The sequence below is a fragment of the Emydura macquarii genome, unplaced genomic scaffold (assembly GCF_026122565.2).
Source record: "Emydura macquarii macquarii isolate MOO-44397 ecotype Brisbane River unplaced genomic scaffold, CSIRO-AGI_Emac_v2 contig_312, whole genome shotgun sequence".
Taxonomy (NCBI): Eukaryota; Metazoa; Chordata; order Testudines; family Chelidae; genus Emydura; species Emydura macquarii.
The window spans coordinates 6,205,406-6,231,899 of record NW_027130449.1 but is presented as its reverse complement, the minus strand read 5'-3'; the positions used below and the strand labels follow the sequence as shown (position 1 = coordinate 6,231,899).

At 46.1% G+C, this 26,494-nt stretch overlaps 1 protein-coding gene and 1 long non-coding RNA gene across 2 annotated transcripts in view; one reads left to right on the top strand and one right to left on the bottom strand.

Annotated features, from left to right (window-relative positions):
- Positions 1–12,810, top strand: part of OPCML (opioid binding protein/cell adhesion molecule like) — a 721,645-nt gene extending 708,835 nt beyond the window's left edge. Inside the window, exon 7 of the mRNA XM_067564109.1 lies at positions 9,748–12,810. Coding sequence (XP_067420210.1) covers positions 9,748–9,848 — 101 coding nt within the window. The 3' untranslated portion in view covers positions 9,849–12,810. The remainder of the gene's footprint in view (positions 1–9,747) is intronic.
- LOC137163799 (uncharacterized) overlaps positions 287–26,494 on the bottom strand; it is a 34,864-nt gene continuing 8,656 nt past the window's right edge. Inside the window, exons 2-4 of the long non-coding RNA XR_010922844.1 lie at positions 12,161–12,291; positions 3,930–4,025; positions 287–591 (exon numbers count right to left, since the gene is read on the bottom strand). This is a non-coding gene — a long non-coding RNA (uncharacterized lncRNA). The remainder of the gene's footprint in view (positions 592–3,929; positions 4,026–12,160; positions 12,292–26,494) is intronic.

Genomic DNA, 26,494 nt, shown 5'->3' with positions numbered 1-26,494 from the left:
TTAGTGTGATTTCCAAACTATGGACAAGTATGGATCCAGTTCCAAACTTCATGACTCAGGCTCACTCTGTTGGGAGCTGAAGTAATATCAAATGGATGCCCCCCTCCCGGCCAATGGGCAAAAGGTTGGATATGAATCTGACTTTTGCAAATCTTATCGCTATAACAAGCCCAAGCTGTCACAGTGAATGCAGATACTCCCTGGGCTTTGGGGGTGCTTCGGATTCTTATCTGACTCTAAAGGTTCTGTCTCATATTTAGCACTGAGCAAAAACAGTCTCTTTCTCAATACAGCTTCATAAACAGCCTAATGGCTTTATTTGGTAAATCGTTAAGTCACATTGAAAGTGCCTCGAATTCAAACTGAAATGAGGGGGGGAAAAACACATCCAAACAGAAATGGTTAAGCAAATTATTGCCGAGGGATTTCTTTTACCTCCTGCCCTCTGTAGCAAAAACTCTGAAGAGCCTTCCTTCCATTTCCTGCCCAAACACCTTTTCACGTCTCTGATTTAGTTACGGAGTAGTGGAGTGAATCAGTCCCTTCCTTTTCCTGGCTGGCAGCAGCGCAGTGAGTTACATTTTCTGAAACCTGCAAAATGACAACATATTAGAAAAATATGCAGACATTTCACATTTCATTTCTGATGAGTATTACCCCCCTCCCGAATCATTGCCATCTGGTTATTAGTCCTAGCGTTCCGAGTTCTGACGCTGTCAATTCGACATTTGCTAAAGTCAGCAGAGGCATGGAGTTTTGCAGCTTGGCAGACTCTGTCTTTATTGTGATGATCCAACTGGAATTAGCTTTTCTGATAGAGCATTACAAGGCTCCCAGTCACAGCACTGTACTATGCATCAACTCTATGAGATTTTAAAACACGAAACAAAACAAAAAACACCCACTGCATTTCCCCCCCCAAAAAAACTAATTTTAATTGCTCTACCAAGATTGTCTGGTAGATGATTGTAAACACAATACCGCATTCTGTTGTAATTAAGGAAAATAAAAGTTCTGTTTGAAATGAAACAATTTGGCGAGGCTGGTTTTGCACTGCGGAAAATAGGTTTGTGTTCCTGAACAAGTGAAGAGACACATCAGCTAATTAGATCCCCTCACTCCATTATTTTTAATTTTTTGTGGTGCCATTACGATAGTTGTTATTCCTTTGTCTTAAAATTAATGAGGTTAGGCAGTGCACATTGTGTTTATTTTAAGTTCCGATTACAGCCAAGTGTGAGAGATTTCAGTAAATGTGTAATTATAAATTAACGATTCTTCTTTTAAAGGAGGAAAGAGTCACTTTTTCTCTTATAGTTATTTCCAACTGCATTGCACCTAGCTGAGAAAAGCAGGAGCTGCTGTTCAGACAGGAGTCTAAACTGAGATTCAGGGCTTGGGGTTACAGCCAAATAAGAAATCGATGGCTCTGAAATCTTACAAGATTTTGTCTCCACATGGCAAAAATCTTGTGAACGCAGCTGAGCTCTCAAGTTTTCTATTATCTTGGGCCGAATCTGGAAAAATGTGACCACAGAATCATAGAGATGGCTCTCAGTTTGGGGATCCAAATCTGAACCTCCATGGGAATTCAAAGGGATTTGGACTAGAGGCTTTGCCTTTGGCCCATCTGTAGTTACCGAGAGGGTGGAGGGTTTACCTTGAGATGTCCTGCCCAATCACAGCATTGAGACAAGGAGGTACGTTATTTCTGGCCTGGGTCCCAGAGATCCCCAGTGTAAAAGGGTCCATATAAGGTATCACTTAAGCCTTAAACCATGAGAGTTAAGTGGTGCATAGGTCTCATGCAAGCCCTTGCAAAGGGACAAATCTCTCCCTTAACAGTTAGGGTCAAGTCAGCCAGGGTTATAACCCCCCCAGTTTGCTAAGGATGGTCCCATGCAAGAAGTTCCCTCTCTCTCTGTACTTGGAGGCTGAGGATGTCCTACTGCAATTTGGGCAGGTGGTGCACAACAATGAACAAGTCCTGTTAAACTGAACAAGCACCGACAAATATTAGCTTTGTGTGCACTTATGAGAAAAAAAAGTTCTGCAAAGTAGCTGCTCCTGCCAAGTGGCCACATACACACTGCTGCCACATGCCATTGTTCATAGGCCACTGACTTCAATCAGTTAAACCAACCTAGAGAACCAAGGATGAAAGCTGAGATTGGAACGTAACCCCGCCTCCAGCCTAGCACCAGCCACTGCTACAGTGGGTGAGCTACCCGGGCATTCCCGCTAACTTGAGGAAAGTAAGTTTCTTGAAGAGCTCACCTAGATTTCCCTCTATGCATGCAAGAAAAATCCAAGGTGAAGTTGCTGCGGGAGAGCAGACTGCACTGGTAACATCAGCTGGTTATTAAACTCGCCCTTCGCTAGTCATAAAGTCATGTTCCACTCAGGCTCTCTTAGAATAATCGGCTCCTTTAAGAGATTTGTCTTCCAGCAACACTGCCTGCAGAAATCACTATGGAGCACAATCACGTTTGTCAACCTGTTTTCAGACTCATCTCCCACTGAAAATTGTCTGTCTGGCTGAGTAATCCCTCCTCTCACCCCCTGCGCACACACAAATTGACCTTACAAATTCCCAAACAGCTTTATGTCTTCTTTATGGGCCTTTCTCTGCATGGCTCCTTATTTTTTCCCTCTGTAGTTATTTTTCTTTATGTCCTTCTCTGTGTTCTCTTTACTCTGTACACGTTCTCTTTATTGTGCCTTTGTCTTTTCCATTTTTTTTGTCCTTCACACCCCATTTTCCTGGTTTAGCATGAGACCCTAGGGTATATACTGTACCTTCCCAAGGCTGAAGATCACAGATGCAGAACATATGTCACTTTCTGCTGTGCTGGAAGGATACATTTGACTTCTACCCAGCATGGCCTTTTCTATATAGTGGAGAATTCTGGCATTCTGGGTAACTGCCCTCATTCTACAGGTGGCTTTGTACTGTTGACATTACCCCACTTCAAGCAAGTCCAAATAAGATTCATTCTTAGCCTGTGCTAGCTTGTGATATTTTTACAGTCCTAGCGCAGACAAGAAGCAAGTGAAAACTAGCTAGCATGTTCCGCTTATTCCTGCCACTCCACTGTGGGAAGTGCACTTGCACTGCTTAACTGTACCGCTAGGTGTGAACACAGGGAAAAATGCAAGTGGAACAGAATTGCTAGATTATTGCTGGATATCTGTATTACAGTAGCAGCTAGGAGTCTGAACTAATACATCAGGGTCCTGTTGTGCTAGGTGCTGTATAAACACACAATAAGAGACAGTTCCTACCCCAAAGAGCTTACGTTTTGAACAGACAATTGGGACAAAGAGCAGGTGGGGAAACTGAGGCACAGAGCGGTGAAATGGCTTGCCCAAGGTCACACAGTAGGTGAGAGCCAGGAATAGACCCCGACTCCTATTAAAGCATCCAATTCGCTGGATCACATTGCCTCTCCAAGTTACATACTACTGGCCCTCGCATTCCATTACATGACAGACAAGGGCCATGTCTCCCAGGTTAGGCCTGATACTGGTTGACTGAAGTCACTGGGGATTTTGCCCACTGAGACAGAAGCAAGTTAAGCTCCTTCAAGACAAACCTTGGTTTAAGGCTGTTTTCTTTAGAACAGATAGTTCAACCTCCCCAAATTAATTCAGATTAATTTAAATCAGCCATTTAGGACTGACTGTCTAGCTGTGACCATCATCGTAGTACAAGGGCAGTAATAACACTCTGCCCTCCTATCATGCCTTCCATTGGACCATCTTGATGTGCTTCATGAAGACCCCTTTCTTCCTCCCTCAGGCGGAGGAAGAACACTGAAAGTCAGTCTGCCTTTTATTTGATCAGTGGTTTAAGATCAATTGCTCCGGCTATAATTAAACAACATTTTGATGCTGCTCTTCGTGTTTCCCTTAGAGATTAAACATACCTGTGCACATAGCTCATGGGAGCAGATGAAGTCCATGCAGAGCTCTGCGTGTCTGTGTATGGAACATACTAATTAGTGAGAGCTGGCGCTCTTGATCTGAAAACATAATGAGATGGCATGATTAACCAGGGTGGCATTTGGTACAGTTCCAGAGCTACCTAAAAGGAAGAGACATCACGATACTGGACTGAGCCCCTTTGAAAAGTGTCTCCCCTGTGCTGTTGGCTGCCTTCTCCAGCTAGTTAGAGAGGCAGAATGGAAAGTTTTTCTGTCTGCTATTTTGTCCAATGATTCCTGCACTAGCAACTAATGTTAATACAGCATACACCATGATGAAATATTTTCAAGATATGTTTCATCCTCAGGGCCAAGACTGGTTGTATGTCATCTATGACTAAACAGTTGATTACATGGAGGAATCAAAACTAATTTGATAGGGATTACCTTGAGATGGAAGGCATGCACTGTGCACTGAATTTCATGGGTGATCTAGGTAGTGATGCAGGAAAGTGGATTTGAAGACATCTTGTGGAAGCCAACATCTATGGTGCTTCAGTCATCAGCCATGCTCCAAGAGGGAAAGCAAATAATGTGGCGTTAGGATCCAGAAACTTATGACTGAAGCAATGAATTGCTTGCAATGGATGGCAGGTGGCGATTCCATGAACGATGATGTTCTCCCAGAAGGTGAGAAGAGATGCATCTTGGAGAAAGCTCAAACATGCCGTGAAGCATTTCAATATGTAGAGAAGGCACACAGAGAAAACAGAGTAGAAGCAAAGAATGCTCTGACAGACTTAAGGAATAACCTCAAATCATTCCACCAAGTCATGGACATTTGTGTTACCCAAAGAAAAAACGGTTCAGAAGCATTTCTGTTTGGGGAAAACTATGTAATGGATTTCTGCCAACTACTAATGGATTATTTAGCAGCAAAGAGAGATAATAAGTCCATGGAGCTTGAGACATTTGCAGAGATGATTCCACTTGCTTCCAGCATGGTCATGTGAATTATGCTAGATGGGGTTGTGTAAATGGAGCAGAAGCCAGACTTCTGGAGGAGGAGAAGCCAGCTAGCTATATATCATGCCCTAGTTGAGTGTCAAGGAGCAGTATACCAGACTGCCAGACCGTTCAGTGGTGTATGGCATGACATTTCCATCAAGCAATCACTCAACAGGAGCTGTGGGAAGCATCAGCATCTTTGTACAAAAGATAAGGCTCTGACCAAGAATTAACTGGCTGCACATTTTAAAGCAGCTGTAACAGCTATGACAAAACAAATGTGTGGAATGCATCCTTCATCATCAGATCTCCACAAAGCACATGGTTGCAGATGAAACGTCAGTCCAAGATATTATAAAAAACTGAGACTGAAAGAATGACAAATCCTTTCAGCATCGAACCTGGAACAAGCCCAGACCACTTGTGAACATGATGGCCCCACATGAAATTGCAGAAAGTTTAGCATGATCCGAGAGAATGCACACAAGAAATGAAGCAGTTTAAAAACCAGGAATCTGCAAAATGGTGAGACAGATGTCTTTGATCCCATAAAAAGGCATAATCTCAAATCATTTGGTAATCTCTACAAAACAATCGACAAAAGAAAGAGCAGACAGCACAAGCAATAACTGATTGTCAGATATTCAGCAAGTTATTGCCCAGTTCAGAGATGCTGATATTCAGGATTTGATGAAGTATGAGCTGGCACCTGTCCCATTCCCCCCTTCAGTTTGGATGGCTGTCTAAAAAAGACACTGTTTTGGCTGGAGTGGTTGAGCTACCAGCATCCGATGAGCCAATGTTAGCTACTGTGGACCTCATGATGCTTCTGCAGCTGGTGCACTGATCCTCCCAGGTGCAAAACTTTTGGGGAGCTGGCTGATCAGCTGCTGAGCATTATCCTTGGACTAAAATGTCAATACATTGCTGTTGTTAGTAACAACAAGGCAAATGAAGAATCAATCAAATCTGGAGAGAGGGCCTCTGGAGAACCGTCTAAAGGCAAGAAGTTTGAAACCCCACTGTGCTAACAACATTACCAAAGCAACGCTCGCAGATGATATCAAATTCCAAGAATAAATCTACCATTGCAAACTTTCTTTTCAGTGGACAGGATCCTAAAGTGTGCATAGAAAGGGTTGCCTGGGCATGAAATATACCTTGCCGGTGGGTTTCACGGCATTGCCCGAGCAGTGACAGCAGTGGCTGGCAACCATTCTGCCACACCAGAACTCAAGGCGGGTCACAAGGAACCAGATTCATGCATGTTCTTGCATGTTGCTCACGCAAAGCGAACACTCAGAGTGAAGAGGGTGCGAATGTGGAGATCGGAATCAGATGTTGCGTTGATGTGCCCAAGATACTGCTCTATTCTTGGGGTAGATGAATTCTTTTTCAGAATTGATGTCGGCCCGAAGAAGAGCGGCACTCTCATGTAGCTGCAGAGTTGGGAAGAGACGTGTCTTACTCAGGCAAACGTTCACACTGTCAGTGGATGTGATGCTACTTCAGTTTTCAGTGGCAGGGGGAAAAGAGATGAAGTGGATAGAGAAAGAGTTAAGAGCTGCAGGAGACTGGAGGAAGAGGCGCTCCAGTAAACCACCCAGTTGGACACCCAAACCTCCAGCCTCAGGACTCTGTCTATGGCAGGCACTGAGGCTGCTCGTTCTCAATTCCGCACCCTGGTTTTGGGTGCGATGGTGTGGCCTGCCCTCACGGTGTCTATTCTGAATTCTCTGCCCTGATCCCAGTGCTTGCAGCATTCACAAAGCATGGCTATTCTCAGCTCTCTGGCTCTTACTGATGTGTCTGTGGTATGAATGGAGCATGCCCTTCTCAGCAACCCTCTCCTCTGCTCTCAGGACTCTATGCCAGTGTCATGAGCTAGCTCAGCTCCCTTGTAGGCGCCGTCTGCCTATAAAATAGACCGAGAATACCCGGTCTCAGCTGCCCTCTGTCTCAGCACTGTGGACCTGATCCACGAAGAGACACAGGTGTAGCGATATCAGCAATGCCATCCCTACCTTTGAGAGACCTAGAAAAATGGTTGGAAAAACAATGAGATCCCCAAAGCCTGAGGTGGGCACTTAGGCTCCCTCTTCAATGACTGGAGAGAGAGGCAGCTAAAAACAGGATCACCTGGCCCTGAGCTAGCCACTGAGAAATAGCGAGGAGAGGGCTTCTGCTATGCCCTGCCCCTTTCAGGGCGTTCCTGCGTGAGCTTCACAGCTGGGAACCCCCTCTCCTGGAGTCAGGTGACTTAGGTGCCTAAACCATTTCTTGTGAGATTGTTAGGCACCTGCCTATCGCCCCACAAAACAGCGGAAAGCAGAGGAGGAAGGAGGTAGAGGTCTCCTGGGTAACCTTTAGCCCAGTGGTCATGGTCCTCACCTGTGATGTGAGGGATCCTATTTCAATTGCACCCTCTGTCTGATCTATCTGTTCCAGAGGGTAGATACTCAGGTGGCCTGAGGGAGATGCTGGTACAAATTCTGTGGGCTTGAACAGGCATTTCCTGCAACCCAGGTTATACCCTAACCTTTGGGGTATAACGATGGAGGTGGGGGCTCCCTCACTCTTGCCTGCTGAAGCGGTTCCACTTTAATTACATGTTAATTGGCCCAACAAGGAACGAACAAACAAACAAACAAGAGCTCTGTAGGCTAGTGATTTGGTTACTCCCATGGGAAGTGGGAGGTACTGGCTTGAATCCCCCCTTTCTGCTTGATGAGATGGGATTTGAACCTTGATCTCTGACCTCTCAAGTGAATGGCCTAAGCCCTGGACTAGGAGCTCTGCTTGTTTGAAATCCGATTTCTCCACATTCGAAGGGAGAAAGTAAAATCAACGCACTATTACTGAGAATATCCCCTGGTACGAACAGGAATGACACTCAAATTATCAGGGGCCGCTTGCTGTAATTGTCGGTTTGCAGTCTGCCCATGTGCCTTGGTAGTTATAAATTTTTAATTAGGCTAGTGCCATTAGGCTAGTTAAATAACAACCGAGATCTGTCTTTTCATGTACGGGGGAACATAGAGCCCACCAGAGAACAGAGCTACAAGACTGTAGAGCATTTAAGAGCAGTTACAGCATAAAGAGCTCCAGATGGGAGGAGTTAAGCACAGCTGCTTTCTTTTCCGCGGCTCCAGTCAATCAGGGTTATTATAAAATTGCGATTAATTAATCAAACAGCAGGATGCTTTCCTGGCGTCTTTAGTCTCTAGCAATTCCACTGGGGGTGTAGTGGGGGCCGGTCTGTTTCGAGAGAGAGTTTATTTCTGGTCAGATTCGATTCTAAATCCACAGCTTTTGGAAAGCTGTGCAATATATATATTACAGAATTGGGGCAATGTGGGGTCAGACTCTTATTGCAGAAATACCGGGCTCCAGAGAAAGCAAGTATTGGGATGCAGAGCAGGGTTTGGCTTTTTTTATATATGCCACAATTTGAGGGAGATTGATTGTGGTGCGTCTCAAACCCATGGGCTAACAGCAATAGCAGTTTCTCTACGTAAGCTCGCCTTACCCAGCTCTGACAATGCACCTCGGTTCTGATCTGCCACCACCTCTGCTATTGCAGGCCTGGGCTATCCCACCACTCTCTGCTATCGCACTCCAACCCTGACCTTTTAACACCACCTGCTCTTCTAGTCCCTACTTTCCTATGCAGCTCTGCTGAGACACCGGCATCCTGACTCGCTGCCCCCTCTCTGCAATTCCGATCCTGGGACCGAGTGTGGCGGTTTTGTGAGAGAGGCCTGCCCCTTTCCTGGCCTACCAGCCAGGATTTAAGTAGGCCAGAGTCTTTCCTGAGCACTAACATTCACTTAAAAGAAAGCAACATAATCAACATGTGTGGGCCATGTCCCCAGGAGAAAAAGCACTGTGCAAAAGGAATGGGATATTTTGAATCAGAGTTGAGGGATGGGATCTCCCATGTCAATACACTGATATGATCTGCTTATGAATGACCATTTAGTTTTAAGCTCCCTGACAATTTAGTCCAGTTTAGTCCTGATTAAAGATTCTGTCTTGGATTTCCAGGAGGAGCCCAACGGGAAAGAATTTCCTTGGGAGTTGGGTGCCCAACCCCCATAGGCACCTTTGAAAATCCCTGTGCCTGGTAACTAGGACGAAAGAGATGTATGGCATTAGTGGAGTAGGAGTGAAGTTTAACTGGGATTCACTGATTTTGTTTCCACCTTGGATTTCTCCTAATCGGGGTCAAGCCGAAGTCACTTCCATGAAATGCTCCGTAAAAGAACCTACGCAGAATAGGGTGGAATAGAAAAGAGCTCCAGAGTCATGTAAAGGATGGGGGATACGTCTAGGCAGACATATGATTTGGCGGGGGAGTTAGCGCATTGACGGAGGTCGCTCATTCCACCTAGTACAAACAGGTTCTCAAATTGTGCCGCGTGCACCAGAAGCATCCCTTCCGGCGGGCAGCACGGCGGAGCCTTTTGAGACCTGAGCGGTAGGAGGATGGAAGAGCCGGCTGACAAGGAGCGATTCTTTTTCTCTCGGAAGTGGTTCATGGAATGAAAGTAAAGTTTGAGATCCCCTCCCCCTAAGCCCTGGTTTAGTGGAGCTACAAGCAATGAGCGAGAGAAGGACAAAGGCAGGGAGGAAAGCCCTGCTGTATGTTTAAACGAGATAAGCCTGAGCCATGAAGTGCAGATCTAGACTTGCCCAAAGTTTGGGGCTTTCCCCTGGGACCTGTCTCTCCTAGAAGTCAATGGGAAGGTTGATTTTCTTCTCTCTCTAGCTGGTAATAACAAACCTTTCTCTCTTTCTCTAACTCGTCCAGGCCCAGGAGCAGTGCATGACGGCAGCAACTCGGCTTCCAGAGCGATGGCCTGCCTCTGGCTATCCGGCACCCTCTTTGCTCACTTCCTCATCAAGTTTTGATAAGAAAGCAGAGGGTCCTCAGAGGCGACACCTGGCTTCTCCCACACCACAGACTTTACTCTCTACACTGCGGGGGCAAAAACCAGTTTTACAGCTTGAACGTACTGCCGGGAGGAAGGGGGAGGGGGAAGGGAAAAGGTTTCCGACCGCCTGCTGGGGGATAAGTCATGGGCGTTTCCCAAAGTGAATCGATTTCTTCTACCCTGGCCCCATCCTTAACCCTATTTATAAACTTATCCTAACATTAAGCGTGTCTCGGCCGAACCTGTTCAAATTGCCCCAGGAGACGTGTCGTGGTTTGAGATGCGACACAGAGCGGAAGTCAAAATGAGTGCAAGTGTCCTATCATCTCTGTCTCTCTTAAGCAAAAGGATTGTTCTTTCTACTTGTTACGCTGTACGTACCTGTTCATGTTTATAAGTGTCCTATTACACTTGGCTGTCATCTGGCGTCCATGTGGGTGGATATTTAAATAAGTCCAGTCCATCAACCCCCCCGCCAGCACCTGGGCTCTCGACAACAACTGCAATAAATGGCGGCTGTGAATGGGCTATGGTGATAGTGCATTTGGACACTGACAAAAGATTAGAGATCCCTTGGAGTGCAGAAAGGGAAAAGCTAGGGGACACTGTTCCCCCCTCTGGCTAAAACCGATGGCTGAGTGACTAATGCAAACAGATAAATAGACAAAATGATGTGTCATCCATCTCCCCATCCATCAAAGTAATCACAGAGCCATTCTATCCATCCATCTAATTAGCTCTCCATCTGGCTTTCTATCACACCATCTCTTTACTGTATTTATCAATCTATCAATGTAATTATCTGTGCTTCTATCCAAATCTCTCCTTCTCTGCTCTCCATCCATCCATCAGTGTAATCATCTCTATTGAATCACCTATTTCTCTAGCCAAGTTTCTATCCCACTCCCTCCATCCATTTAGTTTCCCTTCTATTTTGTCTGTTCATTCACCTGTTACGGCAACCGGCCATAAAGCTAAGCAGTGTTTGGCCATTCGGGCATGTCTCTGGCAATGCACTGTCAGAGTCAAAGCAGGACAATGTGTGAAATTCAGCAGCAATCCATCACTTCGCTTCTCCTTCTCCCCCTCCCAAAAAGCCAGAGATCTGTTTTCTCCCTTCTCAAAATATATATTCTCTTTTTGAAGCAAGCAACACCACTCACTCCACTCCAAACTACGCTGTTACAATCTTTTGCCTTTAAGAACGAATGTTTTTATATCTGCTAACAGGTGCTTGTAGTGCTGGGTTTCCAATGGGGAAGCATCCAGTTTTCTTTAAGAAAAGCCCAAAGTGGCCGTTATTTATGGCAATTCCAAACAAGACATTTGCTACCCACTCTGGGAGAGCCAGAGGCAATCTAGCTATCACCTGACCAACATTTCTCTGTGCACTGCCCTTCCCAGCCCCGATCTCCATTTGCTCTCTTACGAATCCATCCCAGTCAGACGCTGATAGAGGCCAATTATTTTGCTAGTGTGTTGACATCACTCTTGTATTTGTTTGGGAACCTCTTACGAGCAGAGGGTACTTGAATAACTGACTTAATTTCCAAGCACTTGATTAACTCAACACTGAAAACAGATGGGAAAGAGGAAGGGAAGAGAATAAACCCCCCACAAACCTATTCACATGATTTCCTGTTTCTCAGCTGCTTCTGCAGAAGCCTTTTAAAGAGGGAATTTCAGGCAGCTGTTTCCAAAATGGAGCAGCAGCACCAGATCTTTTGTTTTTTAGAATGTGGATGTTTATTTTGAAAGTTTCAATTGATTCTTCTCTGAGTTTCCTTGTTCAGTTCAGGCCTTATTTGAATGAGACATGGCACTTTCTTGGAAGCCTAATGGCAGTAAGGGGAGGAATCTGCATTGCTTAAATGTCTTTGAATGTACTTTTCTTTTCGATTAAAACAACTGCTGACTTTCTGGGTCACTGCTAAGGCCTGACAGGGCTAGAGGACTTCAGCATTCCCAGATCGAACTGCAGCCTGCACAACTGTCATTTCAATCAACGCCCCAGACCGGACTGGGTTGCACAATACAACCTGGATCACTAGAGTGAATCAAGTGGCTCTTACAAAGATCTGCCAAGTAGAAACCTCTTTGCTTTTTCTGATCCCACGAGATATAGACACTATTTCCTAGGTAGGATGATTTGGTTATTTTTGTTGTTGTTGTTTGTTTGTTTTTTCCTTCACAACTGTGGCCATCTAACTGACTGCAGAAACTTTCAATGGGCCCAGGCCTGATGGTCTGAACACAATCTGAAAAGCAGTAAGGAAGCATTCAACTTACAGCTGCCAACAGCCACGTTTCGGGGATGCAAAGATGAACTTGCGGAGACTGAGTGACTTGTGCTGATCTCCAGTAGGACGTAGGTTTTTTCAGTCTGACGGTCAAGGATGTGCCATTCCAGATCTTCAGATCTGTCAATACATGTAAAACATGAATGATTAAGAAAGAGTCTGAAAAAAACTAATACAAAACTAAACATTTGGGAGGTATATTCACAAAATGGATGGGGATGTTCTTTTGAGTTAATGCATATGAAAAAAGAAATCCAGCACAGTAGAGTTCTTGAATGTATACGCTTGCTTTCCCATTTATTTTTCCTTTCAAGAGGGAAGGTTTAAGTATGCAAAGCAACATGTCTGGATCTCCCCCCTACCACCACTGTTGTACTGTTCTGAAAAAAATCTAACAGTGCCCTTCCATTCTTTCATCTGGATAACAGGAACTGTGTCTCAGCAGCCATATGAAAAAAACTAGGACACACTGAAGAGCTCTGGATAGCATGACAGAGACAAACATAAGGTGGAAAAAAATAATGAAGCTGATGCACATTCATTTAATCTGTGCAAGAAGCCTGATGCAACAGGTCCACATGGAACCTCAGTCATCATACAGAGGTGTATTATTATTATTTTAAACCCCAGATATACACACTGGCTCCACTGGCTTATTAGATGGAATTCTGGAAATTAACTAAACAATAGATCTTCACATCTCTGACCTGGAGCCTTTTGGTTACATGATCTAGTTCAACCCCAAGTTGTAGGACTAGAGCCTGGGGTCACTGGGAGAAATCTAAGGCCTGTGTCATACCAGAGGACAGACTAGCAGAGCATAACAATCCCTCAAAATCTATTAATTGAGACTCAAAAATGCTGTAGGTGTATGAAAATCAAAAATAGCAGCAGATTCTTTTAACTGACAAAGCAGGGCATCCAACAGGGAGTTTTAAGTGGTTAATCATGCTATAACTGTGTGGAGGATTAGGGAGGAGAGCTGCTAGAGAAAACCTGAAGAAGTGGTCTCTCCGTGGGTTCAAATTGTGTAATTACTCCTACATAGACTCCTCTTCTCTTCCTGCCTGCTATCACCATCAGAGATACAACAACTCTACAAGCCACATACACACATACACCACCATTAAGAAGGGAAAGGTTCAAGTGGAATCTAGTGGAAGGAAAAAAAGACCTTACACAAAATATGTCAAGGCCCATTGGGGCATTCATATCTTTCATACCGTCCAAGATCATGTGAACTGAAGTGCTGGTGGTAAATGTTAAGTGCCTGATACATAGTTGTTTCCTAGTCTTTTATTTTCTCTGATTTGATTTTTTTGTTTGGTTTTCAGGAGAAATGGCACAAATGTAAGAGTCAGGTCTCCATGCTCTGTTGCTGTAGCACAGAACTCTCTTGGGCAAGGGCAGACAAAATGTTTTCACTTCTGCATCTAGTCCCCTGCAAATTTAATCCAAGTTTTTGCAAAATTTCCACCCACCCACCCAATGCAGCAAGGAATCTCTAGAATCTAGGTTCTCAACTTGGTATCCCAGACTCCCCATCTCTGCACGAGCATCACATGAGGAAGATATTCTGGGTTAGGTGTATAGCAAGCCAGAGAATGGAAAGATGTAGAAGCGTCCTGTTTCAGGATGTGTTACGTTGACTTTAAATAAATCTATTAAACCATGTACTAGATTGCTGCAGATTATTCATCTGGAAAACTTCTAAGATGTTTACACCCTGCGTTGTCCCAAATGGAGTTGCATGAAAAATACCAAGTGATGCTTGACAAGGAGTGAGACTGTTGTCAAGATGGGGGGGAGAAAATCTTGCCCATCAAAGGGAAAAGCAACAACAACAACAAAAACCAACAATTTCCCTGAATGTGACCCCAGGTTTCTTATCTCTGGAAACCGGGGGGGAAATAAACAGCAGCCACAAGGTGAAGCTGAAAAAATGTTTTAATTTGGAGTAAAAAATGTGATTCCCTCCTCCCTCCGCCCTTCATTCCCAATCAACAGCAAGAGGGTTTTAGTTTTTGCACAGCCCTAATTTTGAAAACCTTCAAGTGCAATTTTTCCCCACAAAGATAGGAGCGTTTAAGTAGCCACAGGACGCCTTTATAAGAGGTTGGTGGTATATTAGAAAAGAGTTCTCAAATAGCGGTAACATGGAAAAAATCCTATTCAAAAGGAAACAGAGTCCGTTTTTCCCTTACAGGAGAAAAACAAAACAAAATATTACAGTTAAAAGGTGTGGCAGAAAATATCCAACCAACATACATTGTCCTTTAAGTAATCAACACTTTGGAACAGAGGCCAAGTGATATTCAACCAATGTACGTTGCCCTTCAGATAGTCAACGTTTTAGAACTAAGGCCAAGTTCAATCAACATAAGTTGTCCTTCAGATATTTAATGTGCTGGGTCGAAGGCTAAGTGAAATGGAGCTGATCAGACCTTTTTGGAAGAAGAGAACCACATGCCCAGATCACTACATTACTTTAAAGCCTTCCAAGACCCAGGGCTTCAGGACTGAATTCTTCCAGCAATCATGGGTGGTGAGCGTCAAGAACAGGAAAGCCTCTAACTTATTCCCCTCTGATCCACACGGTTAGTTCTTTTTGGCAGAGGAAACTAAAAAGCATAGTCTCCCTTTATAAGGCCAGCAGGGAGCATTTTTTTTTAAGCATTCAAGTTTCTTGTGACACGTAAAGTGCAGTTGTGAGGAACATGTTGGGTGTATGAAACCGTTAACTGTCCAGTTCAGAGTTCTTCTCTTTGCTAGGTTTAAAAAATTCTATGACTTATCAATGGTGCAGTTCTACTAGCTGTGTAAAGGCTATGGTTGTGCACATTTTACTCACAATTATCCTAAAAATGACAAAAAACAACAAAAATAAGTAATTTTCTGTATTCAATCGCTTTAAAGAAAAAAAGATCACATTGTTACAGAGAAGCAAACTTTTTTTTTTTCCTGTCAGCCTTCTAGGATTACTTTCATTTGATTATTATTTCTTAAAGCAATGAAGTCAAGTCTTGATTTTCTGTCAATAACTGTATTAAAAAGGGTGAATATACTACCTGAATTTTGTGCATGTTACATTGTAGTTGTAACCTTTTCTAATTCAGAAAGAATAAGAGATGGTTGTGATTGTGCAGTGTATCAATAAAGTTTGAAGAAATTTGTACCTGGGGGGGGTGGGGGTTATTTGGGACTCTACCCACACAGCACTATCATACTGCACTCCACAAAGGGTTCTAGCAAGGGAAGGTTCCAGCCAAGTGGTGAAAATTCAACCTGACTTTTATTTGGCAAAACACTTAAGCATGTGCTTAGGTTGAGGTCAACAGGACTTCAGCATATGCTTGAAATTAAGCATGTGCTTAAATGTTTGCTGAATAGGGATGGACGTATACACAAGCTGAAGCACTTTCTTAATGGGAACCCTGTGCACAGAACCAGCACAAGGGCTGTGTGTGCTTACGTAAGTCATATATAGACTTTGTATTAGTCCCACATGCGCATGGCTTCATGTCATTGAGTATTCATACCAGCACTGGTACTTCAGCTTGTTGGGACTGGCACTCTAAGCTTCCCTCTCCTCTCCGTCTTCATAGAATCATAGAATATTAGAGTTGGAAGGGACCCCAGGAGGTTATCTAGTCCAACCCCCTGCTCAAAGCAGGACTAACTTCAGCTATATCATCCCAGCCAGGGCTTTGTCAAAACTCAGCTTAAAAACCTCTAAAGATGGAGATTCCACCACCTCTCTAGGTAACCCATTCCAGTGCTTCACCACCCTGCTAGCGAAAAACTTTTTCCTAATGTCCAACCTAGACCGCCCCCACTGCAACTTGAGACCGTTGCTCCTTGTTCTGTCATCTGCTACCACTGAGAACAGCCTAGCTCCATCTTCCCTGGAACCCCCTTTCAGGTAGTTAAAGGCTGCTATCAAATCCCCCCTCATTCTTCTCTTTTGCAGACTAAACAAGCCCAGTTCCCTCAGCCTCTCCTCATAAGTCCTCTGGACCGGAGCCCCCGACATCCCCTCTGCTCCTTCCGTTCTCTAACCCGCCAGTACCACATCAGGCCTGGCCACTGGAGCAGCCACAAACAAGTTCCACCGGTGACCACAGCTTGCCCAGTCAGAAGAGATGAGACTGGTGTATCTGGGATCGAAATAAGCTGGCCCAGCAGCCAGAGAGGCGAAGAGGCACTGCATACAAATATGGAGGGTGGTGCTTCTATGCAAAGGCCAACCCTGCTCTTTGAGACAGACGTAGGGTCAGAACCAAACTATGACAGCTATCTGCCAACCAGACGAGCATGTTAAATGAACTGTTCTTTGAGATCTCCCTTGTCTGAAAGCCCTTTCTATCAACCTCCCTCTATAATTATCTTACTATCTAACCATCATGCTTTCATCCACATCTGTCTATCAATCCTCCAGGTCCTCACGCCCTTATTTCTCTCTTCCCCTGTCCAACAAATTAACCACCCACCCATCTATCAGCACCTACTTTGGAAGCCCCCACCCCCATTTATCACTGCCATACTCCATCCAGTCACTTGCCTACTCATCAATCATTCATGTGACTATTTATTTCTACATCATCTAGCCACTCATCAGCCATTCATACAGCCCCCATTATTCTCCACTCCCATTTTTCTCACCCCCTGAACATCAATTCATCCAATCTATCTGTGTAATGTAACCATCTCCACACATATATCCCTCCATCTATTTATTTAACCCTCCATCCCAATCTTCAACTATCAGTCCATCCACCTAGCGTCTCCAAACTAGCCCTTGGCAGGCACATGCCTATTCTCAGAGCCATTTCAACGTAATGAAAATCTTTGCCCTTATCTCTCTCTAATGTTCAAATGGGGAAGCTTTATCCAGTTGTTCTTTAAGCACAGCAGTTAAGCGATCCGATGCATTTTCTTTATCTTGTCCAAAAATACATGCTATTAAAAAAAAATCCCAGAAAAACAACAGAAATGCCTTCGGAGCTGTAATAGTATTAAAGATGTTTCTGTCTCTAGCAAGACATATCAATGTGGGACTGAGGGGAAATAAATAGAAAGCAAAGAAGCAGAGCACAGCAGAAACATGGTTAACCCTTCCTAGCACTATACACAATTCCGTCCCTTTAAAAAGCATCATTTCCTACCCTGCAGGGTGAATTCCATTGACCGACACTGAGATCCTGTACAAAAAGGCCCTCCCTGCTAGACACACAGAAGGAATGTTTTTCAAGGGCCAGGGCAGTATTTTGTCATGCCACACATTTCCTCAGAAGGGGTGAGGAGGCCGCCATGGTGCCCTTTACTAAAGAGTTTATGTAGAGGTGAACAGTCTGCCCGAGAGAAGCCAACGCAAGGTGTAATATTCAACAGGGAGAGGGGTAATGAGGAGGCCACAGCTGAGCTCTGAATTGGCAGCCTAGCTATGTCCATCTCAAGTCCTACACAACTCAAAAGAGCTCAGCATTTCAGACAATGGAGGGGGTGGCTGGGGCTGGGTCTGTGCTCCTTTGAAAATCTGGCCCACGGAGCATCTGGCCCTGATTCTGCAATCTGATCTGCAGAGGTGAGGTCATATGGAGCCCCAGTTAGCGTGCATAAGATCCTGCCTCACCCTTAGTGTCCACGGGGGCCACTGGCAGGAAAAAAAAGGCAGCCCCTCCGACGAAGAAACGATACACATGAAGTACAGCCTGGCACACAAGCCTCCTGTCACCACAGCTCCACCAGGAGCACTAGCGTAGACTAGCCACAGGTAGCTGCTGGCCCTTTTACCACTCTATTCTCTAGAGCTGCTCTGCGCGTGTTTCGGTGACACAGCGGTTCAAATGCCGGTACAATCTCAGCACGGGTGCTCCCAGCAGCACCGCCGGGCCAGCTGCAGGGGAGGGTGATGCTGAGAAGAAAGCCTGCATAGTCAAGCTCAGAGTGTTTCTGTTTTAGGGCCCAGCCTCACACTCCTTATTCACGCAGAGGACGTTTTGCCGGAGCAAGGAGCGGAGTTGCTGCCCAATTCACAAACCTCAAGAAGGTTTTGTAAAGCCCAGTCTAACGGTGTGGATTAGCATTGTGAGCCCTGCAGAGTGCTCTCTCTGGGCAGGAGCAGTGCTGTAAATATATTCACCCAACATCCCCGTAGGGCAAACGTTGCCGTTCTCCAAGCACGCTTCCTGCTGCTTTCTTCTAGCAGGAGACAGAAAATCCCTACCCCAAACTCTAACCAGCAACAGCACCTAACCCTGAGCACGCTTATCATCCAGCCATCGCTTCTTAGGTGACCAGACACTTTTCTGGTGGTGGCCTCTCAGTTCCAGTGGATTAGGCCAGATGTTGCCCATCAACAGAAGGCTTCTGCCTGCCCTTTCTGAAATGACTAGTGATTTTGGATTCCCCGACTGAGACACCTGATTTTCATGGGGTAAGGGCTGAGCAATTTCTAGAAATTGGGCCCTTTTAAAGGTGTCTCAAGTTGGGCACCAAAATCCCCAGTCCCTCTTGAGTACAGGCCCCTTCAGAAAGGAACTCTCCAGCACAGACTAACTCAGTGCACAATCCAGGCCTCGCCAGGAAAGCTAATAGAAATGAAGACAGTTCAATTCCTTTTCCAGGAGCACCACTTGAGTATAAAAGCATGTCCCACGGTTTGGATTATTCTAAGCTGTGCAGCTCTGATGAGGTGAAGAGAAATTGAGCCCATCAAAAAGGGAAAATGAATGACCCCCCTAAACCCGCTTAAAAGATACATATGCGCTGAGAAAAAACTGCTTAGCATACAATGATCACCGTTAAAAAGTCAGCCGTGCTGCCACGTCTGAAATCTTGCAGGTCTGTCCCTTGACTAAGCATAGAGAAATTCAGCTCATCCTTGGATGCTACTGCATGATAACTTATCGAGCAGGCTTTTTAATGGAGGCCGCTGCGAGGCAAGATTAATGCATGTTGATTATTAAAGCAAAGAGAAATTGGAAACTGGCATTGTAATGCCACTCTCTATGCAGTTAGTTTCAGTCAGCGTGGACGCTGAAGCTAGTCAGAGTGTGATCTCCCAACTCCCAATCCCCCTTGCTCCAACCATGTCACCAAAACCCTTTTCAAACAGACTGTACGTCCCGCATTTTGGGCCTGACCACCTCCATGGCGTCTCCTTTGACGGTCCACTGGCAATCCAAATGCCCAACTCATTCTGCTATCTTCCCCCCACATGGGTTGCTATCACAGAGCACCCTTCCTTCTGCTACAACCGTTCCCCACTCGAACCACTCAGGGTTTCTTCACCCATTCCAGACTAATACTGCGGTGGGCTGGGGCTGGGGGGTCTGGAGCCCTGGAAGGTTGCAGGTGCTGGTCTCCTTCCGTGCAGGCGTACGGCGGCAGCCGATCCGGTGGGGAGAAACGCACACAGCTGTGACAGTCCACCAGATGGGATGTGACACTTCCACTGTCTAACAACAGGGGTCAGCCCATTAATCACAGGGTGATGTGGGAATAACTGGGGACTGAGCATAATCCATTACAATTTACCTGCTAGGAGTGGCTCTTAGCAGAGACCCGGCTTGGCAATTCAGAACGATTGGCTGCATTGGCTGCTTTCTGGACACGTCTTGCTCCCTGCCGGCCTCAGGGAAGCGGATGTGATTCCAAGCCCCCTGACGACCTTGCTTTGCTGGCAGAGAGAGAGATTTTGGGGGGATTGGGAGGGAAGAGGTAGGGGGCGGGCGATCCTCCCTCCAGCCTTTCAATAACAGAGCTGTTTAGGCTCCATCCACGCACACATAGCTGCGGGCCCTTCTTGCATGGCTCTGCGCTGGCTCGGCAACTCCTGAGTCAGCCCGGTCCCTCCGGTAACAGAGCCAAAGGGGGGAGAAAACTCAATGTCCTTGCGTGGGGCCCCAAGGATCCTAAACGTGGCCCCATGTGAATGGACACGCACCCTTTCATCATTTTGTCACTACGCTCAGCGCAAAGGGGCCGGGCTGACATCTCTCTCCCCATGGGCCAGGCCAAAACCCAACATGGCAAGATGCTCACATTGCCATGGGGACCTGAAAGACCCAGACCAGCTCTGAAGAGCAGCTGGAATAGGACCTTCCATCCAGGCAGCTGCTGCTGGTTAGACACAGGGAAACAGAGAGGTGACGCATGGAGTCAGCTGGAGCTGGAGCCACATCCCCCTGGGCATGTCTCAAGCGGAAATCCTCTCTCTCTCTCTCTCGGTAAAGCCACAAAGGCAGCAACTGGTGTCCCGTCAGCACACAGAGGATGCAGGGTTCTGGACGGCCTCTCAGTAAACAGCGCCGCGGCAATCAATGTGGCTTTTTTTGATGAAGACAAAAGCATAGAGGGAAAATCATTAGGGAAGGTAATAAAAGCCTTTGCTTACAGTTAATAGAGAGCTTCCTGGATGGTGCAGGCCCGGCTGCGGCTGCGGGAAAACGTACTTCTCTTCTCAAGTTCAAATAGAGACTAAAACCTCCTGTCTGCGCCTATTGATTTTACGTCCTCCGAACACATGTGCCACCTTAATTGTGATTTGTGTGATAGTTCAGCCCCTGAAAGCTTTCGTTTATCTCTACCTGGTTAAACAACTTTAAATACTAACAGGTCAATATATCTGTCTGTTGACCAGGGCTGTCTGCCCAGCCTTCTCCACCTTAGGCCCCTCCACCTCCTGTTCGGAAAAAGGGGGAGAGGTGGTCATCTCACAGGCTCATAAAAGTACTGCATGACTAGCTGGGCAGGGGAGCCACAGCCGAGTGCTGGCAGCCAACTTTGCTGGGAAACCAACGTCTGGGATACACCAACAATCACCTGTGATCAATGGAGCATCCCCTCCTCCCATAGGACCTGGATGCCTGGCAGATCTCTCTTAGCCCCCAGCTCTCCCTTCTCCACACTCCCCCTACCGGGGGGGATGGAAACATGGAGTGGAATTTACCTTTCTCCCCTTTCTCCACACTCCGTCTGCCATGGGGGAATTCACCCCTAGTTTCCCCTCTTCCACACTCTCTCTGCCAGAGTTTTACCCCCCAGGCTGCTCTGCCTGCTCCCCGTGCCGGGGTTTACTTGTCCATCCTGTAGTGAGCGCTTATCCACGGAAAGCTACATCCCACAGATGAACGCGCCACCGCCCGATCTACCCCACCTCTCCCATGCTGATTGCAGAAGCTGGTACAGCGCAGAAGTGCCAGAGGGACCGGGCCATGCCCCACACGTCTCAACTTCTGGGCCGGCCTGGTCCCCACAGGGCTCTCCCACCCGTATGCACTGAATAGCCTTCATGCGAATCAATTCTATGCCTTTTCCATGGGTAAACCCTGGACACCAGTCCCCTGGGGCTGTCAAGTCACCATCCCCACTTTCCCTCCTTGCTAAATCCATCTTTTAACAAACACTTTAAGCTGGCGCTACACGTGATGCATGACTTATTTCATGCATATGCTTTGTGCTTTGAGTTTCCCCAAGGAAGGGCTGTGCCACTCTCCTTTTCCACAGGAGTCTCACTCGGCAGCGACAGAGGAACCTTAAAAACCAGACATACGACCGTTCGCGTCAGTGTCCTGAATGGTGATGGGCTCGATCTGAGGCTGTGTGATGACAGCTTCATAAAGAGAGCCTAGGGTGCCAAAACAGTCCATGCATATTTAACAGGGCTCCTTAGAAAAGCACGGCTTTTTGTTGACTTTACAGATATCCTCCTTCTGCTCCAAGCCTGTTGCTAATTCAGTTTTGAACTAAGTGAATCTCTCTGATCCTGTTACTGAACTTCAGTCAAGGGCCTGCTCTTCCCCTTCATTCACCAATCAATGGTCATTTCACTAACATGCAATCATTGTCTAATTAACCCTGCATTCATTCTCTACCACTAAGTAGAGGCTGAAGTCTGTTTCAGAAGATTCTGCCTATTTACGAGCAAGCAAAGTGACCGGCGGTTGGAGCCGGGGCTGGCAGGTGAACGGGGGAAGGCAGGAGGGGCCATTATAAGGAAGTTGTTACCTGATCATTGTCTTCCTATTTAACAAATAATTGCGTCTTGAGCAAACCTGCTGCCTTATGACTAATACAAGATAATGGGGCACTCAGCCCTCATGACTCAGGACTTGAGTGCACACAGTAGGATGGAATCACACAACAGTCCACGTGCATCGTGAAAGGGTTTGTTTTGCCTTCTTTGGAAACTCTGGGTGCAGGCCACTGCCAGAGAGAGGGTACAGTGCCTGGGACCCGAGCTGAAACCATGAGCCATAAGCTTTGTATTTTTTTTTTGCCTCCCCAAGAAATGAGAGACCCCAAGAAACACTCCGTGACAGGACAGATAGACCCATAGGAATAAGGAAAGGAGAGAAGATATCAGGTGTCCATCCCCTTTGCAAGTGCAGGACCGTTCCCTCCAATGCATGTGCTGGGATTGTAATTGCTACAGAAATATTGACACCGATTGTTAATAGAATTAAAGGGTCATTTTCCCCCCGTCAATTTATACCTTGATACATCAGCTTTGTAAATCCTGCCTTTCTTCCAAAACTCAAGATCAGCAGAAGTGTTTGTACAGATGTGATCATCTGTAATCCTCTTCCTTCCTGGTCCTACTCCTTCCTCTTTCTAACGCCTCCACTCCTCCCAATCCCTCGTGTACATTAATTTATACACAGTCCCAAACTTTTTATTTTGGGTAGGGGGAGAAATGGGGGGATGTCTGTTCTTTTGTAACAGCTAGTGAGCCCCGATCTGGCAATCCTTATGGTAGCAAAGCTTCCACTGACTTCAGCAGGGGCTGAAGGACTGCAGGATCAGGTCTTTGATATTTCAGGGCTTGATTTTGCAAAGTGTTGAGCTCCTGCAGTTTCTATCGGCTTCAGGCCTTCAACAAGCAATGCTGTTTAATCTTCATTCAATGCCTACGCTACTCATTTGCAAGTGCTGCCCATTTTTCTTGACTCCCTTATCTGATATTCCATCGGACAACAAAACGGGAAAGCATATTCAACTTCAGCCACACAGTGGTTCTTATGATCCATCCGAAACAAATCTACCTCCTGTAATTTCTTCTTTAAGGAAGTTTGTAACCTTGGAGGTCTCCAGAGCTTGCCTTCAGCTATATCATCCATCCCGGCTTATCTCTCCAGCCTTAGCATGAACCCAATTGATCATAAATTTCTGTTTGTTTTCTTTTCACAAGCCCAGAGGAGGAGGGAAGTGCCAGGGAGTTTGACCCCCACGCACTCTTTCTCGTCTGAGCTCCGCAATGAGCAGACTCGCTCCTCTGTTATAGCAATGCACTTGTAAGGCACTTGGGATGAATTATGTTGCTTTCGCTCTGGAACAATCGTGAAGCCTTTAGAGTCCCACCTAATCTGCAGGAAGTGGATGTGACTGTCACAGGAACTTAGTGTCATTCAATGGAATTCATCCCAAAGGACAAGCAGACACTTAAGACTCAAGACTAAACAGTCGTGGTTTTAGTCTCAGCTATGCAACTCATCTGCTTTGTGACTGTGGACAAGCCACGTCACCGGCCTGAGCCTCAGTTTCCCCTTTGCTTTGTCTATTAAAATTGTAAGATCCTTAGAGGAAGGGACTGCTTCTTACTGTCTGTCTGTACAGCACCTAGCACAATATGGCCCCAATCTTAATGGGGGCTACTAGAATACAAATAAATAATAAGACTCTGTACATGCACTTGCCACATGTTTGTATCTGAAAAATTTCTTTCTTAAAGGGACAAAGTTCGGGTCAAATTTGACTCCATATTTTTTTTCCCCCACAAAACTTAAGCCCAACTACAATGTGTCTCTGGTTTTCTTTTTGAATCCCAGTGGGAACACGTGTATCTTTTATATATAAACAAATGAACAGGCACCTGTGAAATGGGGATAATGATACCCACTTCCTTTGTGAAATGCTTTGAGATCTACAGATGAAAACTGTATAAGAGCTAGGTATTGTTATCATTAAGGTAGCAGCTCTAATACAGAAAGGAATTTCCCTCTATCTGATGTTTAACCTGAACAGTGTCTCTTTAAGGCACATCTCCTGGGGAAGGGCTGATATTCCGAGGGGCAGAGTCTACCCCCCTTGTTTTGCCTCTCATTGTTTTGTGGGGCTGATCCAATTCTTGTTAATACGAGCGGAAAAACTCGTGTTGACTTCAATGGCAGCTGGATCATGGCATAACACGAGCTCGCCTGCACAGTACAAATTACTGCACCCACCCAGTAGTCTGAGCGAATGCTCTGGCATGTAATATGGGAATAAACACCTCCGGGAAGCAGACACACTTCTCTTTATCCCGGAGTTTCCTCCAGATGCTGCCATATTGAGGTGACACAGTCCATATTCCCATCAACGGGGATGAACCACCCTCTTGGGGTGAGCCCTATGACTTCCAAATCAGGGTTTCCTATGGCCTCTGGATTTTGTTTCGTTAAAGGGTTAATAACCTGGACCCTTCCAAGCGCCAACCTGGGGTCTGTATCTTTCTTAACGGCAAAGCCCAGGCAGTAACCCTGCAGATCCAAGCTCTCTGCGACAATGACTATGTCCTACACATCTTCCTGCCTGGCATTTCCCCTCCCCTGCAGAAGTTACATTCAGGACATCACGCAACTTGGCAAGGTCGGGAGCCTATTAACTCCTGCACCACAAAGCACTGACTACAATGAGGGCCATTGTTAGTTAGCCAATGGAAGCTCATCCGTGGAGCTGTCCAAGATGGCTGGAGTCCATGCAGAGTGACAACTACTTGGAGAGCAACGCTGTGGGATCCTGGTCGACTGATTTCCTCTGTAGGTTTTGGCCAATCCGCCTCCCACAGGGGAGCAATCTCTGCACAGCAAAGTGGGAAGCATAGGTAGGATGCTCTGCACTGAATTGCATAGCATCACACAGGTTTCCTCCTCCCTGCCCCCCAGCTGCATTTCTGAACAACTCCAGAGCCTTCCAACTCCACCCATGTCAGGCTGTTTGCTGCCCTGTGGGGCGAAATCCCAGTGAATCACACTGATTCAGGGCACGAGGGATTGTGAGGCTCCGGGTCTGCAGCTGTTTGACTCAGAGGCAGGGTACCACACTCCATCACCCTCATCATCCCCGCGCTACCGAATGCAGGCGGCAGAAGCCAAACAACGCCAATCATCCCTATCCTGGACTCATTTCTCTAGGTCTTTTATATGCAGATCCAGTAACGCTGCTGCAGTCATTTTTTGTGCTACAGAGCATGCCTTTAGCTCAGCCTCTCTGTGTCTTGCCTTGGGATCGCCAAAGAAATGTTCGTTCAGGCTGCCTATTATCAGACATTCTTCGGAGATTTCCCAAATAGGCCCATCTCTTTTTCCAGACTACTGGTAGGTAGTTATATGCCCATTCTTGGACCACTTCATTACTTATCCTATGAGTCCATTTTACTTTGAATAACACTGTGGCCTAGCACTTGAGTTCCTGTAGCTGGAGAGTAAGGGGAATCTGTCTTGCTTTTAACCTTCATTGCCTGAAATCCGAGTGCAGGCATACACTTTGCAGACAATCTAGCTACAGTACTGGATTTGGGATTCAGAATGCCTCGGTTCTATTCCCATTAGCCTTGGACAAATCACTTCTTCTCCCCACTAAGGATAATTCTACTATCGTTCTTTGTAAAGCACAACGAGAACTCGGCATCATTATTTATCTGCTCGACTGTTCAGATGAGCTGCCGTCAAGTCAAACCACTTTGCTATCTCATCTGCAGGCTCCCCCACAGCCCAGGGTAAGGTAAAGAGGGACAGTTCTCTGGAGAGAATCTGAATACAACAGGAAGAAAAATTCTCCTCCACTTCCCTGGAAAGGGAAGGGAAATCTCAGTGGCTGATAACAGGGCTGCATCAGTCCCTGAAAAGAGAAAATCTGTGTTTCTTTTCTCTCCTTAATCGGTGACCACTTTGTTTAAAAAAGCATGAAATTATCACTTTGCTTTTCCAAAGTACTAGTTACTGAGGAGAAAATGATTATTGTACCAGGAGTAATAGGACTGAACAAGGCCAGAAACTCAAATCATAAATTATGAGAAGGCACCTAGTGAATCTCTTTGCATTTGTCAAGATGAGAGTTCTCTTAAAGGGGTAGTTAGCCTCACACAGGCAGCCCCGAGCAGGTGTTGGAGGTGGGGGACCCTTAGGAGGGAAGAGGAGGCGGGGGGAGGCAGGCCCGGCACCGCTGGCGGAACAGGGGACAGAGCCGGTCCAGCTCCACGCTCCGCACTTTGCACAGCTGCTTCCGTCTCCCGTCGGAGCGCTGCTCCCGGCAGCTGCTGCCACTGCCTACCTCCCATAGC